Source organism: Crocuta crocuta, unplaced genomic scaffold (assembly GCF_008692635.1).
Source record: "Crocuta crocuta isolate KB4526 unplaced genomic scaffold, BGI_CrCroc_1.0 scaffold243, whole genome shotgun sequence".
In the NCBI taxonomy this organism is placed as follows: Eukaryota; Metazoa; Chordata; class Mammalia; order Carnivora; family Hyaenidae; genus Crocuta; species Crocuta crocuta.
Window position 1 is genome coordinate 5,429,900 of NW_027529596.1, and position 26,080 is coordinate 5,455,979.

Sequence of the window (26,080 nt, forward strand, 5' to 3'; positions counted from 1 at the left end):
GATCCAGAAATCATCCAAGTGTAAAAGAAATGAAATCAAATGTAGATGGAGATGTACATTCAACACATACATCTTATATTGATAGAAAAAACATGAATTTCCTATCAAGTAGGAGGATGAAATATCTATGAACACCAAGTACAGCTTCTGCACAAGGTACAAACAAACGTGAGGTCACTATGTGAGCAACGTTCTAGAAGTAATGATTCCACTTACCATTCTTCACCAGGACACTTAGAAACATTACTTCTCCAATGACAAAAATAACACACTGACGTGCTATCCTTGTGAGAAGATGGGTACATTTTGTAAAGAAGGAAAGAATAACTAAAGATAAAACATGGATTGCTTGCGGCACTGCGATCCAAGCAGCAGTGTGAAAGAAATAAGTTAAAAATAGAAAATTTAGTTGCCAGCCAAAAAGTCCAGAAGAAAATTCACATACATTTCTATACATGTGTCAGAATGTGCACAAGTGTCAAGAATCCTTGGAAGAAAGCTGAATTATAAACCTCAGATCAAAACAATCAGAGTTGGCAGAAGACATGAGCAACGCTGGAATACCGTCACTATTGTGCTGCTGTCTCAGAAAGAAACATAAAGGCATAAAAATAAATGCATTTATACATAACATATGAAAATGAAATAAGTAAACAAAATATATACATGAAAATGATCACTGAAAATTTTTTGTAAGTGTGTGTTATCAGACAGTGCAAATGCAAAAAAATAATTAGATAAAGAAATAAAAAAGATTAAGTTGCTCCATTTTTAAGAAGGCAAAAGAACCATATCCATTATTAAGATGGTAAAGAGTTCAAATGAAAAACATTTCCCTAAAGCTCATGAAAGCATTCCATTTTTAAACAGGTTGATGGGAAAACCATGTGCAGGTAATTTATCAGGAGGAAAGGAAATACAGGGAGACTAGGTTGTTTCCAATCACTCCCTAATTAAGTGAAGTAGTATTTGGCCTCTTGAAGCATCTTTTTGAATATTACATCTTGAGGAGATTCTTCAGGTGCTGGAACTCATTTCTTGGCAGAACTCTCTGAATATAAACAAACATCAAACTGATGCTTTTAGGTAGTAAGAACGAGACGGCAACACTGCGGTCATCGAATGTGTGGACATTCAGGCCCTCCAGTCCCCCCCCCACACCCCCCTAAAGAAAACAAAACACTACACAGAAGGTTGTAAACAGAGTATGTAACAAAAACAATTCTCAGTATAAAAATTATTCATATCAAAGTATACTTCGTTTTTCTTATAACTGAAAATGAAAACAGTACATCGGAAAATAAATCATCAAGGCAAAAATTTTACATGCTAATTGGAAGAAGAGATTAAACAAGACTAAATAACCTCAAGTCATGTCTTAAAAATTTCTTTCAGAGTTGATTCATCTTTATCTTAACAAAAAAATGTCCGCTTAGCCTCTGTTTACTCTGAAGGCTTGTCATTTAAAACTTCCATGAAGTAAAATGTTATTAGTCACTTCCCAGAGATTAATGAACTCACAAATAAATGTTATTCGTAATTTTTCATATGCGGACTTACTTCTTGCTCGTTACAGTGAATTGTACTTGGTCGATTCCATATAGGACAGCTGGCTTATACACCTACCTATCTTACCTATGTATCTTTCCATCTATACACATGTATACATTCACTCAGTCATTTATTCTGCTTTGCTCATCCTTCTGGCAACAGGATAATGCTGGTGGGGGATAAAGGGTGGTAGTTTCTTGCTACCACCACCCAGATACCTAAATAAAATGATGTGGCAAAGCCAAAACCATGAAAAGCTACTCCAGGGGTATAACACTTATCATCTACTTGTCACTCATGATTTAAAGGAATATTTTCCTAATTTTCCTTACTGTGAAGGAAAAGTTCACGGGGTTAATATTGACATACTTTCAAAATGTTTTCACATTATAATATATAAAAACAGCCTAGATCAACTGCACATCACTGTTTTTAAGGTTATCACCTCTTAGTTCTACTTCAAAGACATCTTTACTACAAGGACTAGAAAACTGAGACTTCTACAACTTATCCAGAAATCAGTTACCTAGCAATGTCAGGTAGCACAGAAGAGGGGAAAGGCAGCATGTTATGATCTGATAAACCCTGTGTCTGTCAGTCTTTAATTCTCATTTTTTTCATCAGAAATAATGGTATCTATTCATGAGACCACTGTCATGATCCAATGAGGTCCAGTATTAAGTGAGATAATGTACATTACTCAGAACAGAGCCTGGCACAAAGAAGGCACACAATAAAGTCTCTCTCTTTTCCCCAACTATCCAACATAGCTAGGAATTAGGGAAACAAAAAATAAAAAGTCTAACTCTAAAAAAACCAAGACAGATACAATAACGCCTATACTCCCCTATTCATGACCTTTACTAACAGAAAAGTCACTCATTCAGAGTCTTTTTAGTATTTGCTCAGATACATGTGGCAAATCTGAAGTGAGAATTAAGGTAAGACATACTGCACCAAGAAGTAAGAGTCGGAGAGATGGCAGAAGTAAGACAAAGCGCAAGAGCGTGGGATGTGGCTCAGGAGCACAGCAGCCCAGAGCCGCTCAGGGCGCAGGGTGGGCAGTCCCAGAGCCTTTAATGCCTCCCGAGGCTGCCATGTGATGGATCACAGTGCAGTAACTGATAGTCATCATCAGGACATCAGGTCATAAACCAGAAACTTAAATTATATTCAGCCATCTCCCCTTAAGAAGACAGTGATATGGGTAATTCATTTAATAGAAATTTAGAAAATGGTCAGACTTTTAAAGAAATTGTCAGTTGTAAAAGTTTAGTCGTCTAGAAAATTCATTATGTGACAGTATTCATTTCTCTGGAGATGGTAAAAATAGACAAGTGTGGACCTACTATACTTGGGGAAAGTAGGCCTACTAGAAACATTACTGGGAAGATTAATACAGAAAAATAGGTCAGCTCTCCTATCTCAGATAACGGACAGAACAGGTTCTGGAAATCTGTGATTTTAACATTCATTTACCTTCAAAACCAGCTCTGTTTATACTAAATTAAGTAAATTAATATGTTAAATACACTAATATTTTGAGTATACTAATATTTTGTCATAATCTCAACTGCTAGATATTTAAAACTATTTCATAACTGATTATGCTAGAATTATGTTTATCTAAATCAAGAGAAAATGGTGACAATACACCTCCCGAAAACCCATTGCCTTCATTCTTCTGTATGAAATTAAATGAAATGTTCAATTCCAGATGCTAAAGGCAATGATGAAAGCACATTCACTCAGCCTAGCATATTCAAGGACTGCAAATACGAAGACTAGGAAACATCAAAAGGAGTCACAACTTGAAAGTTTCCAGATTTAGTGTGATGAGATGAAAATCAACGTAAAAGAGCCAAAGATTGATTCCTCACAGCTGCACACACGTTCTTTTCAAACACACCTCTGCAACACTTGAACACCTTTAAATGTAACCTACAGAAATGTTTACACCAAGTTAGCAGGCCCAAGGGCACACCTGTAGCTAACGTGTGGGCAGTTCTTCTTAATAGGACCAGAAATACTCGGACAATTTCCGGAGACTTTGATTGCTCCAGTGCACACATTTGCTTCTAGGGTTAAATGCTACATGGTTAAGTCTGTAGGAGATTCCAGATACATGTGGGCCCACTGAGAGGGATGTAACAAACTACTAGGTAGCCCTTTCTGAAACATTTCCCTCTCCTAACAATTGCTAAGGTTTTATATTCTAACAATTGGTAACCAAGAAGCCAATTACTTCCTGTGTTTACAAGTTGCATGCTTAGAGCATAAATGAACCACTTATATTTCATACCTGGAAACATTTAATAAAAACACTTTCAAAATGATCAAATTAAATAAGTACCCATCTTCAAACTGATTCTAAAATCTCAGCTAGTATCATAAGTTATTTCAGGTCAGTAAAGTGTTCCCTTCACCCCTATATTTTAAAAACTGCCAGTGATAAATCTGAAACAGTAACATCCTTGCGCTAGCATAAAGCAAAGAAGATTCCCTCACAAGGCCTCTAATAGGCTAAATCTGGCTGGGTTCTTTAAGCAATTTAACACAAACATAAATCACTTAATTCCTTCTTACTCAAAAATAATCCCAAGATTATGAGACCGCTTTTATCATCTGGTAAAAATGACACTCAATAAGACATGCCACACAAGCTGATAATCATTTAAGAATTCAGTTTCATTGACACAGATGGCAATTAGGGGAAACACCCTCCTGTGCAGCCACTGTGGACTGGAGGGCTGAGAAAGGGAGAGAAACCGGTTAGCTGATCACCGTGTGGAGATGCATGAGCCAACCCGGAAGATGTAGTTATTTAAGCCAGGAAATCACCTTTCTGTTCAGTCTCAGGTAGCATTTGTTATTTGCATCTGATTTGATGCTAAGTAATACTCAGTAATAACACTAATTAGAAAACTGTGCTGGTGGGGTGCCTGGGTGGCTTAGTCGGTTAAGTGTTCGCCTAGGTCATGACCTCGCGGTTCGTGGGTTCAAGCCCCGCGTCAGGCTCTGTGCTGACTGCCAGCTCAGAGCCTGGAGCCTGTTTCAGAGTCTGTGACTCCCTCTCTCTCTGACCCTCCCCTGCTCATGCTGTCTCTCTCTCTCCTAGAAATAAATAAAACATTAAAAAAAAAAAAAGAAAACTGTGCTGGTGGAGAGAAATAAGGAAGGTACAATGGGATTTATTTGCAAAGCTGAAAACTTCAGTTTGGGGCACTTGTAAAATCGAGTTGATAGAGCCAACTTTCTTAGACCTGTATCCTGGCAAAATTAGCACATATTTAAAGGACAGTGTTCTTACCCTCCAGCTAAGAAAAATGTTTTATTTAAACTTTTATTTATTATCTTGTACAATAGGGTCAAGGTAGAACATCGAGAAGCGTTGGGCTGGAATCTCTCTTTGACTGAGTCAGACTCAGTTTTCCACACTGCTCCCTGGTACCTGCATTTAATCCCTCCAGGTCTGGAACCTTATCTGCCATTACTATGGAAACTGCCCCTTTCACCCTTCGGTGTTGATGTCTCGCCAAGTCCTTACGTGACAACTGACATCTCAGTTCATTTCCTGGAAATCTTGACTTTGGGGCTTACGGGACACTTGCTTCATTACTAAATCCCTCTACCAACAAAAGAGGCTGTTCCTGGACTGTTATGTGATCCAGATCTATTTTTTCATTCTGACTGCTGAACTCATCTAATCTTGCTACATCCAACAAATAAAGCAAACTGAGGTTTTAAAGAACTTTTATTTTATATCACATGTCTGAACATAACAGAAACTGTTCATTTAAAAATATGATTATATACCAGTGAATCTGATGAAACACAAAATTAGTTCGTGGCCGCTATTTTGGTCTAATTGAAACATTTTAATAATTATTTTTAAATACCTTAAATGCCCAATTATATTATTAATCTATTTTCCAAGTTTTAATCTCATAAGTTGAAAAAATATTTTAAATAAAAATGATATTGGAATTAATACTTTAAGAATCATTTATAATAAACTTAAAATGACAAGATCACTAAGACATTCATCAACATATTTTATTAAATTAAAGAGCAGTAGATATCTTTTGTTCAGGGTTACCAGATTTTTGTTTGGTTTATAAATTCTTCCTAAAATGTCCATTTAACGTCACAGACTTGAGATTTTCCTTACCTGCTGTTCCAGTTTCATGACTTTTCTCTTCAGGTTTGCCACTGGACTTGAAAGCCCTTTGTTCATCCACTTCATCATCCCCCCACCATGAAGGCTGTCCATACAATGGAGTACCCCGGGGCATGGCAGAAATATCTGGAAAGAGGTGGAAAAATATGTCTAAAGCATATGAAACAGAAAAAAAAAATGGTTTTGAAGAATGCTAGAACTGCCTGATTAATTTATTAAGTGAAAACAACACAGAGTCTAGATAGTTGAAAAGTATCTGAAGTTGAAAAACCTAGTTTTTTGTGTCAGACCTTATTCAATGTTAGACATGACCAAATACATGGAATTTTGCACTGGCTGATATTAAGTAACGCACACCGCTTTAATCGAATAGCTTGTTGCTAAAGTGTACTCAGTGTTTCGGTATCCAGAAATGGCTCATTAAGTAAGTCTAGATTAAAAAGACAAAAGTAAGGTAAATTTTGGTATAAGTGACCATTCAAAACGTTTTTAAAGTCTAGGGGAACTGTATAGTAACTAAATTTAATCTAGCTGTTAACATGACTAGAAGGTTTATATTTGAGCAAATTTGGTAATGCCTATTAATTTAAAAAATTGATTTTTATATGAATAGGATTATTTAAGTACAGCAGTTCCTGGAACATCATAAACATAATAATAATGATGATGATGTAACATCATTGGATATTTCCTTTTATTTATTTATTTTTATTTAAAAAAATTTTTTAACATTTATTTTTGAGACAGAGACAGAGTACCAGCAGGGGAGGGGCAGAGAGGGAGACACAGAATCTGAAGCAGGCTCCAGGCTCTGAGCTGTCTGCACAGAGCCCGCGCGGGATTTGAACTCACGAACCGTGAGATCATGACCTGAGCAGAAGCTGGATACTCGACCGACTGAGCCAGCCAGGTGCCCCTGGATATTTCCTTTTAATTCACTTGTTATAATTCAAGAAAATCAGACAAACATGAAATATAAATACTGTAAACTACATTTATTTCTCTTAAATATTTAAATATATTAAACACACCCACATGTAACTGCCATACATGATTACGTGTTATAAAATGCTTGCTAATGAAAGCACTGGCTATATTAAAACCTACTCTAAAATTGTCATTATTATAAATTTATATGGACATGGCCAACTTTTTTAGAACAAAGTATGGAATTTCTTTGTAATCAAGTATAAACATGGTACTTTCAAAGAGGTTAACTTACCCACGGCTTTTTCCTCAGACTTCAGTGCTTCCGTGGCCTTCTGGGGCACCTCTGCTGAAGTATCCGCTCCCTTTGAATCCATGCTTTTGGCACATGCAGATTTTGATAATTCTGATTCTGAAGATTTTTGGGACAACTGCAGCTGAATGGTAAACTTCTCATGCTATAAAACATTTAAAAATGAAAGTGAAACACCCAGGAGTGAAATCAACAAGAGCAATTGGTAGATTTACACAAGGAATAAGTAAACAAAAATTTACCTTTAGTGCTTCTTCTGGGACCCTCATTTCTCCTCGAACTACAGTGAAAAGATTTGTATGTAAACAGGGCTAAGGAAGAATATAATCAAAATTCTGATAATCAAGCTTAAAATAATCAAAGATAATTTAGGAATTCTCCTATTTTCAACAGGTAATTACAAGAGAAGTATCATATTCCTCTTAGGAGTCAAATGTTAAAATATGCTCACAAGTATGAAGACTTCAGATTCTGTGTCTCCCTCTTTTTCTCTGTCTGCCCCTCCCGTTTGTGTTTTCTCTCTCTTTCAAAAGTAAACAAACATTAAAAAAAATACATACTAGACAAAAATCTTAAAATCTAGCAAGTAATTCTAAACTTGAGCAATAACGGCCTTTAGGAAGTGAATAGGTGGGTAATAAGTCAGAGCATGAAAAACATGTTCAGTTCCTCACAAGCAAACAATATGACTACAAAGAAGAAAAAGCATCTGGACCAAATTATATTGGTAGTTAATCACAAAAATGTTAAAGGAAGTTTGGCATCAGTGATTATCCAACAGTAAATCCTGAAAAGAATTCGGTTACTCAGACTTCACAAGCATTGATAAAAACGAAGTTCATTTTTAAAGTGCAAAAGAAATTCTGTAATTAGGGCCCTTATAGCAACCACAACCACCCCTTTCCTCCAGGCATCGCAATCAGGGCTGTATTATATTATCAAACAACTGATTCTATACAGATTAGAACCAAGTGCTAGATATAATGGATGCTTTCATTATTATGCCAAAAAGAACAATGCCTCTGTATATTAAAAAACATCTTTCAGTGAACAGTAGAGGTCACATTTTCAACCATTACTTAACCCTGTACTGAAAGGACTTTTATAACCATGTACTAAATTCTATTATCCTTTACCAATTCATTGCACGCTATGACTTCAAGGCTAGAAAGCTGTAATTATCACAAATGCTTGGGGTAAAAATAGTTCCCATGCATAAGGAGCAGTAAACTTGCAGATGAGTTTTTAACTTCTATTTCTGTTCATTAAAATAATAAAAATGCAGAACTTTTTGGAATTGTAAAGAGCTCTGGGGCCTATTCTGTTTAATATCTAGTCCTTCTATACTATATATAGGGAACTTGAGAACGGGTTGGGGGAGGAGGCAGAATCAAAGGCCAGCTGAATCCCAGTCCAGGGGTCCTGTAGCTGTGAAATACTAGAATTTTCCTTTTTTGTTATGTGCGTATGCCGATACCTATTTGCTGAAATATATGAAAAAATACATTTCATAATTAATAACTTGATATTTAATGAAAAATAAAAGTCTAGTAACTTCGTTTCACCCCCAAGAAACTCAGGAACAGCTGGAGAAGATTCATAGCATTCCCACATTTCCAACTGAAAACACAGTGTCTCATAAAAAGAGAAAGCCATTTCCATTTTTTTCAGTGGGAAACACCAATTTTAGCCTGCTGCTGGAGTTTTCTGGTGCTCCATTCACGTTTATTCCTGACGGAGCTCCGGGCTATTCCCCAAGGCCAGTCTGGGGTCTTGTCTTTATGGTTAAGACTCCTTTAAGATCTGGGAAACCTTGAGAGAGGCCACCCTTCTCGGGGTCACACACTTTATCTTCCAAAAAAGTTCATGTGTGTGGAACCAAAGATCTCAAGGGTCCTCTTGTTTGGGTCAGGAGTTTACCTAGGAACACTGTCTGGGTGGGAGAGTTTGAGACTGTCCTAAATTCCAGCTTTTAGCTGCAAAGCTACCTTCTTCCTAATGGTACAGACCCAAGTTAACTGTTTTTAAGTTGCTAATTTAAAACAACAACAAACTAAGGCCCAATTACTCATGATGTAAGTTAAAAATAAACAATACAGTATTAAGGTACAGTCACATCAATTATATCTGAATTTAAAAAAAGTTATAAAAAGTTTAAATTCTTGCTTATTAAAAATCCTATTTGTAGATTATTTCCCTATTTCTTTACATCAGGCTGTGACTGCGATTTTACATCATCCCTATGCTCAATTTATTCAAGAAATGTTTATTAACTGTTTAATTCAGTTAAACCAAAAGCTTGTTTTTCTCAGAAGATTCTTCCCATTTTCTCCATGAAATCTGCTCTACCCACAGACTTCTCTGTCCGTTAATGGTGACTCCACTTTTCTACCTGGGGAAACCAAGTGCCAAATCTTGGATTCAACCTTGACTTTCTTTCATTCTACTTCCAATCTAATCAAGAATACTACTGGCTCCCTCTTCAAAATACACCCAGAATCGGATTTCTTCACAGCTACTCTTTCATCGCCTGCTGTAACCCTCTGACTCACCTGGGATACTGCAAGGCCTCCTGACTCACCCCCCTCTTTTCACCTCTGCCCACTTCCATCCTTAGTCTTTTCTGAACAAGAGTAGCCATGGGATGTTTTTAAATATTTAAGTCATTATCACGTCACTCCTCTGATCAAACCCCTGTAAATGGCTCCCCATGTCACTTAGAAGTCAAAATCCTTAGAAGGGTCTATTAGGGCTGATGTGCACTCCCTTCTCAAACCATATCTTCCTACTGGCTGCAACCACAACGACTTTTGAAGGCTGTTCTTCAACCATGCCAAACATGTTCCTGCTTCAAGTCTTTTGCACTTACCTCTTCTATTGGCCCGAAGAGCAATTTCTCCTGATGTCCATATGGCCAGCTTCTTTACTTTCTCCTTATCTTTGCTCCAATGTGGGCCTCATGAATATCCTTTTTTAAAATTATAACTTCTCACTCACCACCACCAGCTCTCTGGAACCCCCAGTTACTCTTCTTCTCCACAGAACTTGTCATCCTCTATTATTATTTTTGTGTGTGTGGTCAGCTTCCTTCAAGCCCATTAATGTACAATCGTCAGGAGGACAGAGTGATCTGTTTCCTTCACTTCGCATCCCTGGACCGTGAGGACTGCATCTCCCGGCAACAGGGGACATTAAGTAATTGTGAACTGAACAACCTTAGGCTTATCTGCTACAGTTTGGCCACTTGGCCACTTGCTAGCTCCTTCTGAAGTTCATTCTGATACTGCAGCATTTTATTATCCTTTGTGAGTTTTCAGTCATTTCTTAAACTTGGATATTTCTTCTACTACTGGCTTTTCCAAATCACTTAATTTCTTTAACTAGAAAAGCGCTTTTGGCAGATAAATTTTGTACCTTAGTTCTATCTCAATTCATGGTAAGATGTTCTTTCTAGTAGTGTGACATTTTAATTAAAGAGTTAGAGGAGTTTGTAAACTGGCTATTAAGCTTAACTTAAATAAAAAAAAAAAAAGCGCAATAATTACTTCAGTCTGGTACAGCCAAATATAAAACAAGTAAATGTAACATATAAAATTTGTTTAAAAAATTTCATCCCATATAATAAAATTTCTGCTGTTGCATCATCCTAATGTTCATTTATGTATAGTTTTCAAAAATCATAAGCGATAGGAGATGCTATTTTAAAATAATAAAATTTACTGAGTCTACCCTGAGGATTTGGATAAGAGTTCTGGTTCAACACTAATTTATAACCCTAAAAAAGTCCTTTGGAACAAAACATTTGTCCCAGTAACTTCTATAGCTATTATGAGCTAGTATATAAAAAGAAAGTTATTAGTTTACTACAAAGAAATCACTACACAAATTGTAAAAGTGAGTTATTGCTCAACAGTTTTTTCTTGATTTAAAATTCAAAGTAATTATAGAGTTTTATTGAAACTCAAATTTCCTATTTTCTCATGTTTTGAAACAGATTAAGGAGGTACTTAAATTCAAAATATATTTGCATTTATTGTTTGATGAAATGGCCCATGAATCAAGGCTTTAATGCTAATTCTTAATCATTTTATGTGATTCATATTCTTAAAAGGATTTACAACTTACAACTCATAACTATTAATATTTGATGGTTTCACTTTTCACATGTTCCTTTGCTGTACAAGTATAGGTCACACATATATTTGATGTGCTACAAAAACTATTTTTCATAAATTTTAAGTTAAATCTAAAAGAAAGTACTTACGCTTTAAGAACAATGTTAAAGAGTTAGTACATTTATTTTATCTATGCATCAACTGCAGGTGGCTGAGACTACATTTGCTATGGTAGAGGGATAAAAGTCCATCTGACTTGCCAATACATTTAATACATTCTTTAATACTAATGTCCAGATAAACACAGCAGCTGAAAAAATTAAAACTCAAGAAAAACATTCAGTATAAGGTGGAATATCTTATTTTAATTAAATAAAAGTTAAGTCTTTTACTTCAAAGCTTTTCGCCTTGTATGAATAGAGATGTTTTATTCTTCTTCAAGCACGTCCCTTCTCTTCACTGGGGTTCTTAACTATACCCCAGGGAGGACAAAGTTGTGTCCCTATTCAGTTCTCAGAATCTTATTTTTTACTTACTTATTTACTTATTAAAAGACTTTATTTTTAAGTAATCTCTACAACCAACGTGGAGCTCCAGCTCATAACTCTAAGATCAAGAATCACACGCTCTACTAAATGAGCCAGCCAGGCGCCCCTAGAATCCTATTTTTAACAATAGAATTTAAAATATACACTAACTGTATAATGAATTGAACCAGGGAGCGTGGGTCTCAGTAGACACAGGATACTGAAAAATCTGAATTAAACAGGCGACAGAGACAGAATTCTTAAGACAGAGTAAAAGTACGAATGAGAAAAAAAGGTAGGGTAAGTTCTTACACTCCTTCCAGGAGGCTGTTCTGTGTCATGCTCCTTCAAACAACAAGACCCCGGGGCTGGGCTAACAGTAAACACGCCTCTGCCCTCTCTTTGTTACAGTCTCTGATACCCAAATTACACATGTAAATACCACTGCTGAAAACTGCACAGAGGGGGGAAAAGCTGAGTCCATCAACTTTTCTAGGATTATTTTTAGGAATCAGCATAACAACCAAAAAATAAATGTATTGTTTTAAAACATGTATTTCAGTATGGGAGGGCAAAGAAACTTCTGGCATGCCTCCACTGCAAATTCTTAGATCAAGAAATGTTAATTCACATCAGAAAAGCTTTTTGAATAGATTTAATAAAGGCACAAAATCATATAAGGATATCATATCCAAATCTCAGCTTATCTTCAAGTTTCAAGGTGATGTAAGTCTGCTCTGGAATCCTTACATCATTCACAAAAGTCTACAAAGAGAGAAAAAGACATTAGGTTATATATCAGTATTAATTATTACATTTCAGACAAACAAATACTCAAACTTTATACTTAAAAATATGTTAAATATGGTGGCTAACACAGCTTGTGTATTATAAAATGTGCCATGCATCTCATAGCTGATAAATAATCGTCATACTAAGCCTTTTATCAACAATTTAACACACAAAGAACCAGGCTGCACATCCTTTAAGTCCCATCATGCTGCCTAGACAAATACAGGCACCTAAAAATGATGCTAAGAAAAGCTCCTCATTTGAAGTTGGCAAATCGTAAAGGGTAAAACACTTAACTTTTGATGTACCATCAGGATCCAGGGGACTCCATTTTAGTTTTTTTGGACAATTCTAATTACTTGTGAGGTTTGATGTTTCATTGCTCTTTAAAAAAGTTTCCCTATTTTGAGAGAGAGCATGGGTGAGTGGGGAAGGGGCAGAAAGAGGGGTGGGGGGAGAGAATCCCAAGGAGAAGCCTGACACAGGGCTCGAACCCACAGTGGGATCATGACCTGAACGAAAAATCAAGAGTCAGACGCTCAACCGAGTCACCCAGGTGCCCCTATTCCATATTTTAAAGTAAATTTTCTTTTTGTTCTCTAGAAGAACTCTAAGAATAAATGTAATGAAATACTGGGGCACCTGGGTGGCTCAGTCAGTTGAGCATCTGACTCTTGGTTTCGGCTCAGGTCATGATCTCAGGTTCANATAAAACTACTATTCTATTTCACAATTTCCATATGAGTCCTTCAGACCTTTCTATGACTCTAAGATATATTATGGGAACTTACTGACCTTATTTTTTCTATTTTTGAAATACTCTGCAATTCACCATCCCATCATTATTTTATTATTACTCATCAAATATTTCTAATTATGCTGAAAATGACCAAAATAATAAGAAAACATAAGACTATGGAATTGCTCAGAACACTATCTAACAGAAATACAGTGCAAGCCCCAAATATATTATTAAATTTTCTAGTAGACACATTAAAAAAATAGAAAAGGTGAAATTAATTTTAATATTATATTTTAACCCAACCCATATATCCAAAATAGTACCAGTTCAACAAATAATATAAAAATGAACAAGATGATTCATGTTCTTTTTTCTGTACCTTTATTTTTTTAGACTCCTCACTTTCAAGTGCTTTCAAAGGCTAATGGCTACTGGAAGGAAGGTACACTTGTGAAATAAACCATCTCTACGGCATCAACCTCCAGCTTTTCAACTGCCCTGCCCACAATACTGTACCACCTCTCCGAGAAGATGTTACACACATCTGGAGACTCTATCTTTGTGCTTTTTAAAAATAAACTATTAAAGAGCACAACTGCGGATTCAGAATTTCTCACATACCATCCATAAGTGTGAAAAGAAGAACAGTCAGGAAGATCTTTCACAACTGTAAGATGAATACATGAAGACAGACAATAGAGCTCTAGACTATAATAACAGCGATAAAACTGATAATAATATAGCAAAACATCAGAGCATGAGTTTTCAGATAAAGATAAGCCCAGATGAATTTTCTTGAATGGAAAATGTGATGAGGGAAGACTGTGTCTAAGGGCAAAAAGAAAATAGTGCATTTTTCATCCATTTAGCCATTCGGTAAGATAAATCATGCAATATTTTTCTATAAGAACTTGAACAATTCTCCATTTCAAATTTTCACAGCATTCTTTCATCTTTTGATGTTTGTTTTCCAACACGTATTTGATTTCGTTTCTAAGTGGACAAATGCCCAAGGCAGGTATCCATACACAGGTAACTAGAAGGAAAGATGATGTAGAAAGAAAATTATTAATCTGTTAATAAATCTAAGACTGAGAAATGTTTTGCAATTACAGAAGACAGCTATCATCTTAATAAAACTGTAAGCTGTCAGAGTCTTAAAAATAATGCATTCTGAGAATATAATGCAAGAAGAAACAGAAATAATGATAAGCTAGGACCAGCTGGGAACATACTTGATATGTGAAAAGCAACATGTACAAAATGGGTATGTATCCTGGGTCTCCCTGGGCAACTAGTGAACAATGCCCATTTTGTGTATTACGTACTTTTCAAAACCAGAAAAACATGAAATGAAAATATGACCTTGTCATGACTGATTTTTAATTAAAATTTCAAGTTGTTTTCCATTACCCTTTTATCCTTACTTCTGCAAATTACTTGTTAAAAGACTTAGAGAGTCAACTAGACACAGATGGTAAATAGTGATGGCTATTTTTCCTGACACCCTGGAAGTTAAATTGGAACTGGCTAGATTCACAGAACACGGAACAATGTTATACTTAACTATCCAGAATGCAGATATCATATAAATACCCAAGTTTTCCTCTGATAAGCTGAAACTTTAAAAATTACTTTTTTCTAGTGAGCTCCATCTTTTACAATCTTCTACTTTACTGGATTTGAGATGGCCATGATACCTTATCTGGGAAAGCTCCCTCCATGATGAGGAGGTTCAAAAGGGTCCTGAATGACACATAGTAAAATATTACAGGAAATTATGTTATTATGGTCATATGCTCAAATTCCTATGTATGACTGCCATTTTGTAACATGTCACAGAATACCAGTTTATAAATCTATAGGAAAAAATTGGAACTTATAGTCTTAATTTCAAGCACAGATAGATGAAGATAGTGGCATACTGCTGAAACTTGAGAGTGTGCTGCATGAGTAATCCTAGAACACAAGCTTCCAACATCCTTCACAGAAAGGTTAAAATGTTAATGCAATGTTAATACAAATTTTGAATTCAGGCATTTATAAACTTTAATTTCATGTTCGTTTCCAAAATGAACATTTTACAATATTTTAAAAGTTACACCTTCAGTGGCACCTGGGTGGCTCAGTCAGTTAAGCGTGCGACTTGAGCTGACGTCATGATTTCAGTTCATGAGTTCGAGCCCTGTGTCAGGCTCTGTGCTGACAGCTCAGAGACTGGAGCCTGCTTCCAATTCTGCGTCTCCCTTTCTCTCTGCCTCTCCCCTGCTTGCACTCCGTTTCTCTCTCTCCCTCAAAAATAAACATTAAAAAAATTAAAAATAAAAGCTACACCTTAAGTGTACCAAAATATTCTATGTAGAATTACAAAAGAGCTCTTCCAAATGATGGAAAAGATAAAAATAACAAGAAATATTAATTAATTCACTGATGTTTGAACGTGGAAAACAAGCAATTAGGAATGCTGTGTAAGAGGAATGCTACAGTTCTCAGCCAATTTTACTTAAAACTGTTTCAACTTAAACAACCATCTTACTCAAAAGACCTAACATGACCAATCAGATCCGCATAAAGTTTCAGACTGCTCAACTCAATTATTAAGCACCTACTGTGTGTTTAACATACATATTAGGTAGGTACTTGCAGAAATCAAGAAACATATAATTTTAACATGCTTGGCATTTTTATGATGGAAATATTCCCTAAAGTCTAAAAAGGCTTAGGAGATATGAGCCAAACACAAAGTTTCAGCTCACAAAAATGCAAGTGAAAACATCTGAAATGAAAAAGTCTCGTGAAGGTCTGAAATTATGTGAGGAGGAGAGAAAACTTCAAAAAGCAACAGGAAAAAAAATCATTTCAATAAATCAATTACGAAGCATTTTAGTAAGTCAAATATGGGGGAAAGAGGATTTACTTCTTATGTCAGCATCCCTTCATCAGCCTGCCTCGTAGGTGGAGACGAGGACAGGGAGGCACAGAGGACGAAGCAACAAACAAGATCAGAGTTTGGAAGTGGAAGAGCTGGGATTCAAAGTCAGGTCTCTGAACTACAAATCCCACGTTCTCTGCGACTCAAGGAAGCGTGGGTGCCCAAGCCAGGCCAGCTCTTCAGCTCCCTCTTCCAAACCACCAGCTCACAGAAGCAAACCAAACTAGATAAACATCTATTTAACTGACATACAACTAAATTGCGTAACTGACTGTATAAAACCATATAACCACCGTGTCTTGTATCGATGTTCTGGGAAATTTGAACAGAGTGAGTGGCTAGGGGCGTAACCACCCCAGTCACATTGCCAGAGACAAAAGTCATCTCGTTTTCCCTCTCCGCTCTACACCACTCTGGTCTGATGCTGGTAGAAACTCCAGTGCGAAATGGGGATCCGGCAGAAGCCAGAACGCAGCGAGCTGAGGGGCAGCCTAGAACAAAAGCCAGAGGGGGAATGCGAGGGGAGGAACATGGCAGAGGTCACAGCGGCTCTCAGAGGGGCAGGTGCCCCAGAGGCGAAGGAGGCAGGAAGAAGTGAAGGCAAACAAGGGTCCTCATGGAGAAGCTTCGTGAGGCTTGTGGGGAAACAGGCCGCTCCAGCACCAGCCACAAAACCCGCTCCAGCTTCCTCAGGCAGAGCAATCTCATTTTGGTAGCAGTAACATCAAGTGTAGATCTAGATCCCTTGGGAGTGTTATTTTAGGGCAGGATGAAAGGGAGGAGTGAAAGTGGTCACAGTTGAGAGTTATTTATAAGCTGGGCTTAGTTGGTAAGGGCTTTTAAACAAATACAGCAGTGAATTCCTTGAAAAGCTTGTGGGCTACAGGGTGCTGAGCTCCTTTTAACTGCTTGCCACACCACCACCACGGGTGCTTACTGAATGCTGACCACGTACTGTCCTAGTCATTTACATTTATGAGCTTACTTACAGCTTTGCCACAACCTGAGAGAAATGCCATTTTGCTAGGAGTGTTAAAAACACTGAGGAACAGAAAAATTAAGTAACCTGTCTAAACTTACCCCGCCAGCAAGAATTCCAGTGAGGTTCCCACCCACCACATCCTGTCCCCTGAATTCTAAAATTACTACTTTTAACCTGATGCTGAAATTTCTAGAGCCATGTCAAGAGTTACCAGGCTGTGGGTAACGGTCTACCTGTGGATCAAGTGCACGGCAGCTGTGTGCCAGAACACATTTGCCCTGCTGTGGCCAGGCTGCCATCTGGGTCAGAGCACAGTCACCACTTGTGTGATGGTCCCAAGTCTGTAACAGGCGCGCACTTGCGTCCTGCCGTCACGCCGCACCCCCACGCCAATACTACGGAGCGGGAATCACCAGGCCGTTACCTGAAAGCTACAACGAGGTACCTGAACTTGTCATGGTCTCCGCACTCACACACAAATATGAAGACGTGTGACGAAACCAAATTTCTCAAAGAGGAAGGGACGGTCCCTGGGTACAGCACTGGTAAGTTAGACTGACATTCAAGTCTAGGTACTGATTTCGAGTTCAAAATGCAAACGTTGCTCCCTCTGAGTTATTATCTTCCACAGAATTACTGAGTATAATTGAATTATGAAGAAAGGTCAACCCAGAGAAACTTAGAAGTTTTTTACCTCATTTTTGTTTTATAATGAACACCAAGTAATTTTTCTATTTGATCAGTCTTTTTTTTTTTTTTTTAATTTTTTTTTTTAATGTTTTATTTATTATTANGAACCCACGAACCGCGAGATCATGACCTAAGCGAAAGTCAGACGCTTAACCTACTAAGCCACCCAGGTGCCCCTTGATCACAGTCTTTTAAAAGAATAAAACACTGTGATGTAATTCTCATTTGTTATTTTCCAAGATAATAATGTAAAGACATCTACACACAGCACTGTGGTAAAGATGAATATTTCTGGCTTAAAACCAGGATGCAACATTGTTAAAAGAGTCCACATATAGAAGTAGGTTAAAATTTTTCTCTATAAATTCCTTAATAAAGAAAATAAATTCAATTTCATTTAAAAAAGACTATTTGTGCACTGTGCAGACCCCTGAGCAAACCTTCATGACGGTTCAGGAGCTCATGACTTAGCACAGCGACATAGAAGTAAAAGAAGATATAATACAAAGCAGAGAAAGCATTCCAAGTCAAGATTAAAACAAAGGTTTCAAGGTGTGGAGGAGGAAGAAAGTAATTCTGCAAATAGGAGCTGGGAATAACAATAGCTTACTTACCTGTCTCATGTTAAAACGATTTCTACCTAGTTTGCCTCTATTTCTGCTTTATCTGCTCAACATGTTAACAAGGTCAACAAGTTAATATTCCTAAATACCTTGCCTTTGTTCCTTCCCTTCGGGAAGAAGTGGAATCTGCGCTGGGCTGTAAAAGCACAACTGTTCTAAATGACCAGGAAGAGGGGAGAAGGACTAGGCTGAAGAAAAGCTAAGGCAGTATTCTGGGGAGGACACAGGACGCGATCACTACTGTTCCGGAGGCAGGGCAAGGGAAAGCGCGACAGAGCAGGGATCGGGAAAAGTGTGTGATGACAAATGTGAGGGATTTTGGTTCAACCCTGAGTTCTGAGACTTAAATTTGTTTTCCATGAGAAACAAATAAAGGCTTGAATAAAACTAATAGAAAAACAAAGAATCTCAAAGATTAAATATCAGTCTTTCAGAACCTGGCCAACTCGGAACAAGAGAACAATGTTTCACTGTAATTGTCCAAATTCTGCATGTGTTTTTTCATATAATGTTCAATGTATATTTCAAAAAGCAGTGGTGGCTGGAAGCAGTGGGGATACATTTAGTTTCTGTTAAATTCATCTCAATAATTTCAACAGCACAGATGTGGAAAAATATTGCATCTGCTTATGTTAGCAGGGCTATCAGAAAATTGAGAAGAAATAAGACCTCATTCAATACTTCAGCATTCTCTTATTCTGCAGCTATTTATATTCCGACAATGTGGAAAGATCAAATGAAAAATTAGGAAAAAAACTCACTGCAGTAACACAAAAACATGATCGAAGTAGGAATACAAAACAGCAATAATGAGTACTGGTTCTCAGATGAATGTCACCTGTTTAAGGTAAACGGATGTATTTCCTGCCTTTTTACTCTAGTAGAGAAAGTTCTCCACCAGCTGGCATCAAACCACATTTCACCTTTATTTTCTAAGTCAATCTATGCTTCTTTGGTTCCCAAGTGTGCTTTTTTCATTCTTACTGCCATGGCTTTCCACTATTCTCCCACATATAAATTCACCACATCCGGTGAGGCTGACTTTCATCTCATCTCCTAAAAGAAGTCTTGTAACCATTATGGATAGTAACATCCAGCAACCTTCTAAATTCCTGTGTTTACTGCCTATACAGTTTCTTGGGAACATGGGCTGGTTCCACATTCTACTGTATGGTCCCCAAAATGCCACGTACGTAGTAAGCCTTTAGAAAATGCAAACTGGGGTATCTGGGTCCAACTTTGTTTGGCTCAGGCCATGATCTCATAGTTCATGGGTTCAAGCCCTGTGTCGGGCTCTGTGCAAACAGCTCAGAGCCTGGAGCCTGCTCCAGATTCTGTGTCTCCCTCCCTCTCTGCCCCTCCCCTGCTCATGCATGGATGTGTGTGTGTGTGCATGCTCTCTCTCTCCAAAAAAATAAACAAACAAACAAACAAAAAACACAAAAAACCAAAAGAAAGTAAAATCAAACTAAAGATAAAGAAATATAACACAAACAGGAACTGTAACCTGATTTGTTTGCTTACAATATTAAAAAAAAAATTCAAATAAAGCAAAAGAGAAAGTCTTCACTTACCCCATTTAGGCTGCCCAAATCTTTCACCAAATGTTCATCTGCAGAAGCGTCATAATTGATTACGGCATGTTGTTTATCCACACTACGAGACTGAAAGGAAGTGCTCCGAGTTAGTAAATACAAGAAAATACTAGAATAACAAACACAAAGATTTTTGGCTGGATGCTTTATATTAATAGAATAGCAGAAAGTATCAGGAAGCATCAAAGTAAAAGTGGATTAGTGAGATTTAAACTGTGTTACTACTATACAACACAAAAATCTGGCATCACTCCCCAAAGAAGAAAGCAGCCCAAATCTGAAGACATTTTTCACATGTGCACACACTCCAGAGCTTAGCGACTTGTCTGTAGGCAGAAGCCCCTGAAAGATGAACTGTATAAAAACCTGTGGAAACTTTTATTGAAAGAAGTATCAATCCAGTCACAGGAAGAAACAGTCTGAGAACCACACCAGATCTGAACTCAGTAACACGGGGCTATTCTGTGAACTTTGGTATACCCGGAATGGGAAGAGATGGGACTTCCAATTCCCAGTCCAAATGTAAAAAGCCTGGAAGTCATCGGTCCCATCCTTAAAAGAAAAAAGATGCATGAACTGAAAATCAAAAACTAGTCCTAGTTTTATCAGAGAATTGAGGTCATATGGCCAACTGCCACCGTGAAAACTAGAGAGGTGAAATCAGAGAATTACAGCTTCCCAAACACAGAAACCACGGCTGCGGCCGGCAGGGCAGGAAAACTGAAGAGTAAGATGTGAAATTGCTAGAGACGCGGACGTGAACTAGCTTACAGATGAAAGCTCCCAGGGCACCACCTTAGGGGAGGGACATCCATGAGTTCATGAGCTTTACTCCAGGAGCCTCACAAGGGTGTCAGGGTGAAGACGGAAGAAACTCTTCTTGCATTCCCCTCCGTCAGTATGAGGGTGAAAATACACCCAGAGCATTCTGTCACCAGGGGCCTGTCCTCCAGAAGACTACTTTACCAGTGCTGAACCAGCGTGGCTTTGACCAGAGCCTAAGTGACACAGGAGAACAGGAATACTGAGCTCCAACCTCCTCGAGCCTTCCCGGCTCCCCTAAAGAGGGGACAGGAAAGGCGGAGATGCACTTGTGGAGGTCATGACCTCCCTAAAGGACTGAGAACTAATCATACATTATGGAACGCTTCCTTTCCCTCCAAATCCTACCGTCACATCCACAGGGGTTTATACATGCACACAGTAAGAGAGGATGATGGGAAAAATGGCAAAGGTCAGATTATTGAGTAAAGGGTCTCTAAGGAAACTCAAAAAACAACGGGGGAGGTGAAAACACAGACACTAGAAGAAACGTTAACTTCTGATACTTTCAGCTACAGCCAATAGTAAATATAGCCTAACTCCCAGCCACATGCACAAAAGGAGAGTCGGCAGCTAATAAAATAAAAATACAGTAATGATAGTTGAAACTGTCCTATCCAAATAAGTATCACTAAAATTAAAAGTCCCTGCCTCAATTAGCTTACATCCCATGCCGAAAAAGTTTTAGTCTTTCCTTCTAAGTATGTTAGGGAGAAACAGTATGTGATTTAAAGTAATCTTCCAACCTAAATATTCATCACACATACACTTTTGCTCTTAAAAGTTTTAAAAGTTAGTTTTTGGTTTGTTTTTCTCTGAAACCTCAATTTCTCTAGGACAAAATGCAAACCCCAGACTCAAAGGCAACTTTGTGCAAAGTAGTGTTAATGCCACTTCTCTACAGCTTACCTGAAAAACCAATTATTGTATTAAATTATAACTGTAACCAATACAAAACATCTGCCTTAAATCTAAAAGTTACTTAAACTTCACTTTAGTTTTTACAGTTGTGTTATAAATCGTTGCTCTGTTTAATGAAGTCCATTAGGGTGAGAAAAAGAAATATGGCACCATTAAGAAAATAATTCCTCCATATTGTGGATTTGTCAAGTTGACTTAGTCTAGCAATAAAAATTAAGCTGTAAGGCAAGTGAAATTTCAGGTGTATGTGGGCTCTTAATAAATATGAATGAATCATCCATCGTAAATAATCCCTGCGAGGAAGAAAACAAAGAGCTCAAATCCTTAGCACGGTGTACTGAAATTCATGGGGAAAAATCTAAACGAGAGCTGAAAAAAGAAAACTCACACGGGGAAGGGAGGTTAGTGTTAAAGAAAGAAAATAAGCCAAATGGCTGCTCATGGAGCAACTTTGGAGGGAAGTAATCAACAAGATCAGAGAGGAAGGGAACAAAATGGCTTAAGGAGGAGACAATTAGGAGAGGCCACGTCACTAAGTGAACAACTTGCTAGAAACCTGGAAATCCTGAATCTGATACACATCTTGCCCTCAAATTGTTTATGGGGGGGGGGTCGATAAGTACAAGAATACCTCCTACAGAACACAGAGCAAACTTAAGACGTAAGAAAAAGGCAGAGTGCACTGAGTTGACACACTGTTCCAACTTTGAGGGTTGGGGGTGAAGGAGTCAGGAGTTACGTTACCTGGGATCACAGTAAAAGCATTTTAGGAAATAGGGTAATAACTTTCTGAGAAGACTAGTCTACGAACTTATGGCTGGAGTTATCGTAAAACAGAAGAAGTTATTCCCATTTGTGTCACTCTTTAAAAAGTAACAGCCAATGAAAGAAAGCAAAAAAAACAAAAACAAAAAAAACCCCAAAACAACAACTCCTGTTTTTAGTTATCTACTGTCTTCAAAGTGTGTGTTTACAGTATCCATCAAAGAAATTCAGCAAGAAAAAAAGCTTACAGAGCATAATACATCTAGTGAGTGGTCAAGAAAAACTGAAGGAATAAAAAGGTTTGCTTTTTACATCTAACCATTTAAGTATTTTCATTTCCATTTTCATTTCCAGATAATCAAATTTTCATTTTCTCTAGATGAAACTAGCCAGAAGAAGGTGTGTCACAGCTTGACTTTCACACCCCATTTGGATATTTCAATGAAAATCCAATAATCAGAAACATATTAATTTAAATCCTGACAAAGATTGCTAACTTCACGGAGTTTCTGATTCTAATGGGAAAAGCCTTAGCTGATCAGGGGTAAACTGCTAAGATTGTCAATTTTTACCAGTTTGTTATTTTTGTCACTTTAAGCCTCCCAAGAGAATGCAAGTCTCTTTATCACAAACAAAAAAAAATATTTCTGCAGCTTTGAAGGGGAATCGATATTAATTACTTATTATGGTGATCGCTTCTCAATAGATACATATGATCTGCTGTTTACTTGAAACTAATAATGTAAGTCCATTACCTCAATTAAAAAAAAAAAAAGCAGCAGCAAAACTCTCTAGTCACCGACCCCTTACAGGTAACATCCAGAACAGTGCACCTCCTTCCTCTTGATTTTTACTTTCTAGAAAGACTCTCTTCCCAAGGCTTTGCATTGCACTCTTGAGAATCCGCCTTACCGGAAACTCCTCTTCATTCTCAAGCTCTCACCTCCTACTTCCTTCCTTCCACTGAAATCTGGTTTTCCCCCTGAGAACACTATTTCTACTGCATTCCTTTAAAATGGATGCTATCCTCCCAAAGCCACCATTCTGCTGAGTTCAGAGATACAAAATGAATTCATGCAGTTTACCATTGTGGCTTTTGGACCATTATTTCCCCCCTGAAGGAGAAAAGACCTTTACTTTCTTAAAGTTCTTGTTATGCACCTATAAATATAAATACATATGTAGGCATGCTATATATTTCCATATGCACACATACACCTCCTAGGTTGCTGCAATCATCTGTGGTCACTCTTTGTTTTGAGATACTATGTCCCCAAAGTGGGGCCTCAACTCTATGACCCCAAGATCAAGAATCACATGAGGACCCTCATTCTAAGTTTTTGGCTCAAGTTTTGGAGTTATGGTTCACAGTCTTCGTTTTCATTCAAACTTCTACTCCACCAAGACTGATTTTCAACATCTCTGAGACAACCCATATAAAAAAATCTAGGCTTTTCAACTTCCACAACCAACTCCGTACCCTATCTTGGCATACCGCTCCCGATGCTAGCCAGTCTACAAACGGATTCTACATCTGGAATCTAAACTGTAGTATTTTTCTCTAGGGCTACATTCTCCTATTCTTCCAGTTCTCTCACTTATTTACAATAATTGCTAGTGTGCTATCTCAGTTCTCTGACTGCAGCAGGACATCTAATGCTCTGACCCGTCCATTTCTCCCACACAACCGTCCATCCCCCCAACTTTAACTCCTTCTCTAGAATCCAGCTCCCCCTGGCTTCCGCTACCCCTCATGCTCACAACTCTACCAAACCTCTACCTTCTGCCCAGACTACTCCAGCTCCTGCTTTCTACTGAGTATCTCAATATCGATGTCCCTCAGAACCTCAAACTCATTGTCTTAGTCCCCAAAAGTACACCTTCTGAACCTATATTTCATTCATTTCTATGCTAAAAACAGTAGATCTGAGGCTCTTTTTCTGCCCATTCAATATATAACTAGAAAGCACATCCTAATTCTTTAATCCTGTTGGCACTCTGTTGCCTTTTCATTTCAAAGGATTCTCTCTTCTTTAAAACTTTGCCTTGCTTTCTAGATTATGATAACCTCCTAAGTGCTTACCCGATTCCAAGCTCTAATTCCTGGGCAGTATTACAGAGTGACAGCTGAGAGCAGGTGGTGGAGTCCAAAAGAACTGGTCACAACATCTGGCAGCTGTGTGACCTTGGTAAAATGACTAATCTTTGTTGCATCATCTATAAGAAGATAGACCAATCTCACAGGTTTGTTTGTAAGGATTCAAAGACCCAACAGGGAAGCATTTAAAAAGGTAGTTTTCCCTGCACAAAACCTCCTAAGTGTACTTGCTGGTTAAGGTAAAAACATACAGACTTTAATTCAGCACACAAGGCCCTCCAAGGTCTGGTCTCTTCTAACTTCCAAAAATTAATCTCTCAAAATGTTTGCCTTCACATCCTATCTATCAATTACAAGGGACAATTTTAATTACCGAAACAAACACTGAATGCCATGCACTCCCTGCATCACTCTAAACCTTCCAGAAACCACTTACTCATCTTTTAAGATTTAGCTCAAGCCATCTCTTCTATGAGTTTTTTCCACACTTCTTACCTCCATGTTTCCTTGCAGGTAGGGACTGACCTATCTGTCCTTTGTGCACCCACATCAACGTTCTATGTCATAACGTCCCTATTTGTTTACACGCACATCTCCTACTAGACAACAGCCCTCAAGGGCAGGGAGCCCTGCTTGGACCAGGCGCCGATTCCTGGAAACCAGCGTAGGGCCTAGCACTTTGTAGACGCTGACAGAAGGTTTGTTGGAAAGAAAATACATGCTATTTAGGCAATCTCATTTCATAAAGAGTGAAGATATAAAATTTTTCTTAGAGATTAAAATATCAAAAGTACCGAACTTAGAAAGATCAGACCAAATTTTAAGAAACCTACAAACTGGGTGGCCTTAAACAACAGAACCAAAGCAGTCACAATAAAATTCTGGCCCCTAGACAAGATAATTATAAAACCAGGAAATTTTGGAAAATGAAGTAATAATACTATTTCATTTGGTTAAGAAATACTTCCTTTTCTGCAAAAAACCACAAAGAAACAACAAAATGCCTGTATCAAATCAACTAAAAATACAAAAATACAATTCCAGGCCAGGCACAATGAAAAGCAAATCTCTTAACTAAAAGCTAACGTGAAATGGTACCAATGACTCCCCAGTATGTGTCACATATGCTTTGGGTATGAAATGGTTAGTTTTTAACATTACTGTTATTTCTTATATTACTTCTTTTTCCTATTAAAACCTCTTAGAAAAACACATATATGGACAGACATACTAAAGAGAAAAAGAAAGACTGCCACTGTGTGTTATCACTGTTTTAAAATCTTTTTTAAGGGGCGCCTGGGGGGCTCAGTTGGTTAAGTGTCCAATTTCGGCTCAGGTCATGATCTCAGGGTTCGTGGGTTAGAGCTCCGCCGTCGTGCTCTGTGCTGACAGCTAGCTCAGAGCCAGAAGCTTGTTTCAGATTCGGTGTCTCCTTCTCTCTCTGACCCTCTCCTGTTCACGCTGTCTTTCTCTCTCAGAAATAAATTTAAAAAAAAAATTAAGAA

The 26,080-nt window shown here is 37.7% G+C and overlaps 1 protein-coding gene across 7 annotated transcripts in view; it reads right to left on the bottom strand.

Annotated features, from left to right (window-relative positions):
- Positions 1-26,080, bottom strand: part of CEP170 (centrosomal protein 170) — a 118,665-nt gene that overhangs the window by 52,494 nt on the left and 40,091 nt on the right. For 6 of the 7 annotated variants that reach the window (XM_077761812.1, XM_077761810.1, XM_077761809.1 and 3 more), the window contains exons 3-7: positions 19,949-20,038; positions 12,297-12,378; positions 7,214-7,269; positions 6,954-7,116; positions 5,723-5,857 (exon numbers count right to left, since the gene is read on the bottom strand). In XM_077761812.1, the coding sequence (XP_077617938.1) occupies positions 5,723-5,857; positions 6,954-7,116; positions 7,214-7,269; positions 12,297-12,378; positions 19,949-20,038 (526 nt within the window). The remainder of the gene's footprint in view (positions 1-5,722; positions 5,858-6,953; positions 7,117-7,213; positions 7,270-12,296; positions 12,379-19,948; positions 20,039-26,080) is intronic. The other variant, XM_077761811.1, reaches the window with a different exon arrangement.